The sequence below is a fragment of the Arvicola amphibius genome, chromosome 14, assembly GCF_903992535.2.
Source record: "Arvicola amphibius chromosome 14, mArvAmp1.2, whole genome shotgun sequence".
Classification (NCBI taxonomy): domain Eukaryota; kingdom Metazoa; phylum Chordata; class Mammalia; order Rodentia; family Cricetidae; genus Arvicola; species Arvicola amphibius.
In genome coordinates, this window is record NC_052060.1 from 16,186,655 (window position 1) to 16,195,488 (window position 8,834).

At 54.3% G+C, this 8,834-nt stretch overlaps 1 protein-coding gene across 1 annotated transcript; it reads left to right on the plus strand.

The window, feature by feature from the left end:
* Positions 1 to 1,030: 1,030 nt before the first annotated feature.
* Ppm1j (protein phosphatase, Mg2+/Mn2+ dependent 1J) lies at positions 1,031 to 5,972 on the plus strand. The gene is made up of 10 exons (XM_038311766.1): positions 1,031 to 1,353; positions 2,621 to 2,735; positions 3,339 to 3,626; positions 3,814 to 3,926; positions 4,203 to 4,287; positions 4,742 to 4,860; positions 5,076 to 5,139; positions 5,298 to 5,405; positions 5,523 to 5,674; positions 5,825 to 5,972. The coding sequence occupies exons 1-10, from the start codon at positions 1,031 to 1,033 to the stop codon at positions 5,970 to 5,972; spliced, it is 1,515 nt and encodes a 504-aa protein (XP_038167694.1).
* Positions 5,973 to 8,834: the final 2,862 nt, after the last annotated feature.

Genomic DNA, 8,834 nt, shown 5'->3' on the forward strand with positions numbered 1-8,834 from the left:
CTTCTGGAGCCTCTTGACGGTGGGAATTTAGGATTCCTGCTCCTTTCTACGCTTTTCTTTCTAATCCAGAGAAACAAGTGTCAGAAACAGGTTCTGACATGTGTATGGCTCTCTAAGAGGCTGCGTGATTCTTGGGCAAGTCTAATAAAATAAGAGGAGATTGTCCGCTCCCTCCTCATCTGGAAAATGGGTGTAACCCATATTGTGGTGTTTGTGCAGCAAGTCCTCAATAATTTCAGTTATTTATTATGCCGTTAGCCTTTTAACTAACTGGCCAGCAGAAGTCTAAATATGGAGGAAACGTTCTGGGAAAGTGGGATGGGGGTGACAATCGTTCTCTAGAATGTGAAGGTGACCTTTGACAGAACAGTGCCCAGGATTTTGTCCCAGGACTCCCAATCTGGAGAGGTCAGCTGCCGGGCTTGTATAGCTCGCTCTCTCTCTCTCTCTCTCTCTCTCTCTCTCTCTCTCTCTCTCTCTCTCTCTCTCTCTCTCTCTCTCTCTCTCTCCCTCCCTCCCTCCCTCCCTCCCTCCCTCCCTCCCCTCCCCTCCCCTCCCCTCCTCTCCTCTCCTCTCCCTCTCCTCTGGATTCATCAGCTACAGTCTGAGGTGTTGTCGCACCAAGTGCTTCACACCAAAGTGAATGTTTTGCTCTGAAGTCATCAGCTCCAAAGCTCTCCATGCTGGCTGGCCACCTCGAACGGAACGCGAGGAGGCTGCCTTGCCCACCCCTGTCACAATGGGTAAATTCTAACGGATTAGATCTAGCGGATGTCTAACCTACAGAACGACTGAAATATTTCCTTCTCTCCGCTTCCTTCCCACAACAGACCCCTTCTCCTGTGACACTCTGGCTGAACGATATCGGGATGCGGATAAGAGGCGGGGAGTTGGTGGGGGCAGTTCCCGCAAGATTTAGAGCCTGGGGAAGTTTGGCCTGGATCAAGAGAGGGCACCACCCACTTGGAGTCCTAGGGGCGGGGCCTCTTAGGGGGCGGGGCCAAGGCCAAGGGCGGGGCAGGGAGGCAGCATGCTAAACCGGGTGCGCTCGGCTGTGGCGCACCTGGTGAGCTCGGGTGGCACTCCGCCCCAACGCCCAAAGTCCCCCGATCTGCCCAACGAGACCTCCACGCCGCCTGCCGCCTCAGTAACGCCTAAGAGCCCCCGAGCGAGGCCTGGGAGCGAGGTCGGGGCACCCCCGAAGACCGCGGAAACTCGGGCAAGCTTCTCCAGACCCACCTTTCTTCAGCTGAGCCCCGGGGGGCTGCGACGCGCGGACGACCACACAGGCCGGGCTGTGCAAAGTCCCCCGGACACCGGTCGCCGCCTGCCCTGGAGCACAGGCTATGCCGAGTGAGCACCCCTGGGCTCCCAGCTGAGGATGGGACTCCCACCCTCCCAGGAGACGCGTCCCGGCCACTGGGATGCGTCCCCCGCACGACTTTCCGGGGACCTTCCCAGGAGTCTTCACCCTCCCAGCCCTCTCTCGGACAGGGTGCAATCTCAATAGGCTTCTTCAGGACCTTGCCCACCCTCCCCCTCGCCGGCTCAGGACAGTCCCCTCCTAGGGAGAAGGCATGGCGCACCGAGGATGAGTTGGCCGGTTCACAGTCGCCACCCGCGGTTCACAGGCTAAGGGAGGGGAGGTTCGAGAAGGAGCAGTTCCTTTTCCCAGGGAGATCACGGGTGGGAAAGACTAGTTCACTCGCTTCCTGGCCCCAGCGCCCCAGTTCTCTGTCCTTCTTACCGGTCCCCTCCCCCTCCACACCCAGAAATAGCCCACGACACCAGAAGGCCGCGGGCTTCCCGGGGCGGGGGAGGGGTCCGCCTTCGGCCCGTGATGTTTCCCTTTGGATGCCGGTCTGCAGACAGACAGATGCTGGTAGGGCAAGGAAATAGACCCATTTGGTTCGCACCGGCCGAGCGTCAGCGTGCTCCCAAAACATGTATATTTTCAATGCATCTTCGGGAAAAACCGAGCCAAGCCACCAGGGACATGAGGGCACTGAGGTCGTGGAGGGAAATGGTGGGTGGCCCCTCACCCTCACCTCCTCACTCGGCTTCCCACGTGGGAGGAGTCTATAGCTAAGAGACTCTTGCCCAGTCCAGGTAGAAGACCTTCTTTTCCTCTTACCTCACTTGGGCTGGAGCACTTCCTCACTACAAAAGAGACCGGAACATTCACTGTGTGGTTTTTGGGTGAGGGTGGATGTGCCCAAGAATCACTGGCAGAGTTGGATGAGACTAGAGGTAGGAATGTAAATTTTTGATTGGTAGGGAAGTAAAACTTACAGCTCCTGTCTGGCCACACCCCCCCAGCACCACCTTCCAGAAAGCCTCCTTTGCCCAAGGATGGAGGAACTGAGACAGGCAGTTTCTATGAGGTGGTACATTCTGCCACCCAGACATTACTTCTTGCTGGCCCTGCCTTCTCCTCTTCCCTCTGGCTTGAAGCCCAGGCAGCTGTGACCTTTTTCAGCTTGGCCAGCAGGCAGGAGAGGGTGTGTGTGTGTGTGTGTGTATGTGTGTGTGTGTGTGTGTGTGTGTGTGTGTGTAAGGTAGGGTTATTCCAGGACCTAGGCTGGTGTCTAAGCTGATGTGGGACCCTCTGGCCTGCCAGGGTCATCAATGCTGGCAAGAGCAGGCACAATGAGGACCAGGCTTGCTGCGAAGTCGTGTATGTGGAAAGCCGGAGGAGTGTTTCAGGGGCCTCCAAGGAGCCTACCCGGAACCAGGTAATATTTTATCCTCTTTCCTAACCTCCAGAGATGTGGTGACACTCCTCCCTAGGGATTTCAGGCCCTGGTTTTAAACCCAAGAGGTGTAGAGGTTCTATCTCTACCACAGAAGCCCTAAGTGGTTTCAATTAGATTAGTTCCGCGTGAATGTTTACTATTCCATTTAAAACATAGCTGCTCGGGTATCGATGGATGATTTAACTAATCATCAGAGCTGATCTTTGGATCCTTCATATTTTGAATTTGCCTTTTCTTTCTCTTGATACAGTAGGCCTTGCATGAATAAGTGAATAAATCTTTTACCTTAACTATTACACTCAGATCTCCTATGTTTTTTTTTTTTTTTTTTTTTTTTTTTGGTTTTTTTGAGACAGGGTTTCTCTGCAGCTTTAGAGCCTGTCCTGGAGCTAGCTCTTGTAGACCAGGCTGGTCTCGAACTCACAGAGATCCGCCTGCCTCTGCCTCCCGAGTGCTGGGATTAAAGGCGTGCGCCACCACCGCCCGGCTCCTATGTGATTTTTATATGAGTGCTTACTGGCTTGTTCTGCCCTGTCACCCTCTCCCCCCCACCCCACTGACTTCCGACTTCTCCTTCACCAGGGACTCTGCTTCTACTACTGGGGCCTGTTTGATGGGCATGCTGGTGGCGGAGCTGCTGAAATGGCTTCCCGGCTACTGCATCGTCACATCCGGGAGCAGCTAAAGGATCTAGTAGAAATACTTCAGGACCCCTTGCCACCTCCCCTCTGTCTCCCATCCACTCCAGGAACCCCGGGTTTCTCAAATCCGTCACACGTGGTCAGCTCTCAGTCCTGCTGGTCTCCACAGAAGGAAGTAACCCATGAGAGCTTGGTAGTAGGGGCCATCGAGAATGCCTTCCAGCTCATGGTGAGTGGGTGGCCTGTGCCAATCACGTGGTGGGAGTCGGAGGATGGGCGGCCCCCAGAATCCACACCACCTTTGAAAGCCCGAGCAGAACCTGGTCCTGTTACCCTCTGTGGCCCTTCCCTCGCCCATTCTGGCCTGCAGAGGCAGGTAGGGCAGGTGACCCCTTTGACCCTTCCTCACCTGGCAGGATGAGCAGATGGCTCGGGAGCGGCATGGCCACCAAGTGGAGGGGGGCTGCTGTGCACTGGTCGTGGTGTACCTGCTAGGCAAGATGTACGTGGCCAATGCAGGTGACAGCAGGTGAGAGGGGAGAGGGCTCTGGCAGTGGCCATGTAAGGGGCCACACTCTCCAGGATGATGGGAAAGCAGTAGGTCAGGTATAAAAGATTCGAGGGGTGGGGTGGGGGTGGGGCGGTGACAGCGATAAGATAGGTTGGAACTATCTACAAGGGAAGAAAAGGTGAAGGCCCAAGTGAAGCCCTATCAGGTTCATTATGGGGAGGGTCTGGTCCTTCTGGAATTCTCCACAAAGGGGTCTGAGAAAATCAGATCCAAGCCTTGGCTGTCTCTGGGCAGGGCCATCATTATCCGGAATGGTGAAATCATTCCAATGTCCCGGGAGTTCACACCAGAGACGGAGCGCCAACGTCTTCAGCTGCTTGTAAGTTAAACCTCTCCCTACCAGAAAGCTTCCTACTGGGACTGTCCCGGGAAGGTGCCTCCCGAGTGGGCTGTGGAGTGCTGGGTGATGCAACAGGAAGAGGCCTGAGCTGCCATTGTAGGCCCTGCTGAGGAAGGAAGTAGAGCCAGAGGTGGAGGATGAGAACAACAAAGGCTCCAGCAAGAGCATTATCTTTGAGCATCCTCTTGTGGGCTCTCGATCTGGATCGCCTGGGTCTGAATCCTGCTTTGTGTACTTTGCCAATTGTGTGACAATGGTTCACGCCTCACAGGCCTTTGTGTGAGGGGTGAATGGGTTAACTTATTTAATATCAGAGGAGCCTGTAGCCTGCAGTACAATGGAAGGATTGGCTATAGTTTAACAGCTCTGTGTTGTATCAGAGTGTGATGTGCGTGTGATGTCCTCTCTCCTGTCTGGCCCCTCCTAACCTCAGGGCTTCCTGAAACCAGAACTGCTAGGCAGTGAGTTCACCCACCTGGAGTTCCCCCGAAGAGTTCAGCCCAAGGAACTTGGGCAGAGGATGCTGTACAGGGACCAGAATATGACTGGCTGGTAACACTTCCCTCAGAGCTGGGGCCGTTCCCATGGCAATGCAACCAGTCCTTCACCAGCAGCGAGGTGGAAGCTGCAGGCTGGGGCAGGCTGGGAGTCGGGGATACAGCCATTCCCTGGAAGGGCCTTGTGTGGGGGGGGATGCTGTTCAGAGGGGTTAGGGGCTTAGGGGCTTTGCCACCTGGGTGATGCCTCCTCTGCTCCTCCCTTCCCAGGGCCTACAAAAAGATTGAGCTGGAGGATCTCAGGTTTCCTCTGGTCTGTGGGGAGGGCAAAAAGGTAAACCCTGTGGTAGAGGTGGGAGAGGTCAGGAAGCCCCACCACAGCTTGTCCAGGGAGGTGGAGGTTTCACCAAACAGTAGGTGTGGGAGGGTTCTATGGTTTCAGTGAGTCCGAGAGAGGAACTAAAGAGCAGCCATGTTTCTCCTTCCCCTCAGGCCCGGGTCATGGCCACCATCGGGGTGACCCGAGGCCTGGGAGACCACAACCTTAAGGTCTGCAGTTCCACTCTGCCCATCAAGCCTTTTCTCTCCTGCTTCCCTGAGGTGAGCACACCTTCCCTTCAGGAGGCTCAGGCTGGCTTTTACCCAGAGCTCTCTTTGCCTCCGGCCTCCCCGTGTAGCAATCCTCACACCTCACACATCCCCCCCCCCCCCCCCCAGGTCCGAGTGTATGACCTGACGCAGTATGAGCACTGTCCAGACGACGTGCTGGTCCTGGGAACGGATGGCCTGTGGGATGTGACCGGCGACTGTGAGGTAGCCGCCACCGTGGACAGGGTGCTGTCGGCCTACGAGCCCAATGATCCCAGCAGGTAGGGGGTTGCCTGGCAAGGTGTTGGGGGGGCAGCACTGGTGAAAGAAGGGACAAAGGGGAACAAAGCCTGGAGACCCACATATGGGCCTGTCTCTGTGTCTTCTCGTGTACGTGTTGGTACATGAATGTGCACATGTGCTCCTGGCAGGTATACAGCTCTGGCCCAAGCTCTGGTCCTGGGGGCCCGGGGCATCCCCCGGGACCGTGGCTGGCGTCTCCCCAACAACAAGCTGGGTTCCGGGGATGACATCTCGGTCTTCGTCATCCCCCTGGGAGGGCCAGGCAGTTACTCCTGATGGGCTCAGCCCCATCGCTCTCTCACCGCCATCCCAGCCTTTCCATACGTCCCCCAGTCCCAAAACTGAAGTTGTGTTCCTGCCTCTTGAGTGGCCATTTAATTGACAAAGGAACGCCCACTAGATCCAGAATTCCAGCAACTGACAAATAAACCGGATGGATAAAGGTGTGTGTCATTATTTGCTTTGACTGGAACCTGCAGAGTGGGTGATGGAAGAACAACAGACCATTCCTAAAAATGTGACTGCCCGGATATTCTACTGCCCTCTTTGCCCACGCGGTGTGCTTGCTGCGAGTGGCTGCATTCGCCTCATCCAGCTGCGGCTTCTTCCATCTGCCGATACCCACCAAGTCTGTGTGTGTGGGCCAAACCTTTGCCGAGCTTTAAGACCCATGCCTTCAGTCATCTCCCAACCATCTCCTCCGTGGTACTCTGGTGCTTCCGAGCAATGCACCTCAAACTGAAGTCACCATTTCCCTCATAAATAACAGTTCTCCTGCTTCATCCTTTTATGGCCACCGACATGGCTGCCCAAGCTAGTAATCCAGCAGTTGGCCCTACCTGGCTTATGTCTCTTCATTACAATTCTCAACTGCTTCAATCATGCGGGCCATGTAATGTTTCAGGAAATCATTTGCCTGTATGATGGTATATGCAGTGTAGCCCAGCTGTGTCCTAGGCTGCACCAGCTCAGTTTGTGTAAGTATACTTAGCGCTCTTCACACAGGGATGGAATTCCTCAGCGACACGTTCTCATAACATGTCTGATATTAAGGGATGTGCGACGCTGCTGTTGACTATTTTTTAAAAAAAATCTTTCATTTTTGCCTTTATCCCTGCCTCCCTCGTCTCATTGGCTCTTTATTGACACCAACTTCCTAACTTCAGAGGCTCCTTATTGTGCCCAGAACAGAACTGAAGTTAGTCCTGAGGACAGCATATAAGGACCTTAAAATAGGATCGGGTTGCTATTTCCTTCTCTGGCTTCACCTGGTCTTCCTCCAAACTCTGTGGGCTTGTCAGAGCTCCAACTTGCTTTAAATCTCACATTACCATTTCTTGCCTATTTCACCTGTCCTTCCAGTCTGGGTATCCCCCTGCATGCTGCGAAGGAAGTTACCCGCCAGGATTATAACTGCCCATAGGGGGAGCCAATGGGGAGCAGCCTTGAAGAGCAGGGACTCTCAAGTCCGACTGTTTTGCCCCAACACCACTGTAACTTCTGTGAGCCTCCATGGCTCAGTAAGGTGTAGACAACAGTTCTGCCTCATAGGAACTATGCGTGGTTAGTGTGGGTAAGGTGAGCAAGGTTCATGTAATAACGCTTCAATAAATGTTAGCTATGTTAGGTTGTCTGTGTTCTTCATTTAGACTGTACGTTAGTTGAAGGCAGAAATTTGTGGTTAGGAACAGCTTTCTGTTCACAGCCAACCAATGCTTACTGAATGAATTAAAAGGCTTGGGTGCCAAACTGCCTTTCACCACCTCAGTTGCCTGATTTGCCAAACGTGTGGTTTGTGCTTCAGAGCCTGAGCAAGTGACTGTGTATGTATCTGCCTGTGTTTGAGACAGCTTTGGCAACCCTGCTCTCTCAGGAGTGCTGGGGTTACAGGTGTGAGCCCCAAGCCCAGCTGTACATGTAGGAGACTCCATGTGACTTCTAACATGCGTTTATTCGGCAAGTCTTTGTTGAAAGCTGTGATGAGCAGAACATTAGTTAGACAGTGCAGAGGGCAGGCTGGAGGAGGAGCATGGGAGGCAGCAGGGAGCCAGCACCTAGGTCTAGGTGCCCTATAGGCCTGACTGTAAATTTGACTGATTTAAAAAAAAAAAAAAAGATTTATTATGTATAGTGTTCTCTCTGCATGCATGCCTGCAGGCCAGAAGAGGGCATCAGATCTCATTCTGGATGGTTGTGAGCCACCATGTGGTTGCTGGGAATTGAACTCAGGATCTCTGGAAGTCTTGACCAGTGCTCTTAACCCCTGAGCCCGATTGATTGATTTCTGAGACAGGGTCTCATGTAACCACGGTTGTCTGGAACTAACTCATAGAGATTCACCTGCCTCTGCTCCCTAGGACCTATCATGGTCCACCTCACTGTAAATTCTTGCTGTCACAAATCGTTTACCAAACCACTTCCCTGGGTGTCAGTTTCTTTACAGGCAAAAGGGAATGAGGGGTGAGCTTATTCCAAAGACCTGCGTGTTTAAAGTGTCCAGCACTTGCAAATAAAATACTGATAGACTTCTTCTAACACCCACCTCCTGGGCCCTTCATAAGGAAGGACATACAGGGTCAGGTAAGTCACTATGAAACACATCAGACTGGGCTCCACAATACAATAGGAGTATGAGCTCAGTTGCTAGTTGGCGATGCGGAAGCACTTCCAGGAGTGTGCTCTTAACAGGATATAGGGAAATTCCCGGCGAAGGAAGGAAGGGCCTTGTAAGGCGACGACCGTGGCTGGGGACTGCAGATCGCAAAAGGCCTCCAAAGCTAGGGATAGCGTCGTGTTACACTTAGCGCAGTGATTCCTGGAGCAGAGAGTGGGCAGCTTCGGCATAGCCAGTCCCCTCGGTCACGGCTAGGGCGAAGGAGGGCTGCTTGGCCACGCGAGGGCAGCAGCGGCCCTGGCTGACCCCACCCTGGGAGCCGCTCAACTTTCCCGACTCGGGTCCGCCCCCCACGGCAGGAGGGTTGGAAGTAAAGGGGCCGAGGCCGAGTCCTCCGGGGTCCCACCGCCCAACAATTCAGACGTCTCCCCGGCACGGTCCCTCCAGCTCCAGTCCCACGCCCGATGCTCGGTCAGCAGCGGGGGTGACCTGCTGCGGCCCGGGGCGGGGAGCAGGGGCGGGCC

What these genes read in the sequence shown, in the direction of transcription:
- Ppm1j (XM_038311766.1), top strand. Translation starts at nt 1,031, where the DNA reads ATGCTAAACCGGGTGCGCTCGGCTGTGGCGCACCTGGTGAGCTCGGGT. An exon ending in TGGAGCACAGGCTATGCCGA is followed by an intron (nt 1,354 to 2,620) that starts GTGAGCACCCCT and finishes CTGGCCTGCCAG; the next exon opens with GGTCATCAATGCTGGCAAGA. An exon ending in GAGCCCAATGATCCCAGCAG is followed by an intron (nt 5,675 to 5,824) that starts GTAGGGGGTTGC and finishes TGCTCCTGGCAG; the next exon opens with GTATACAGCTCTGGCCCAAG.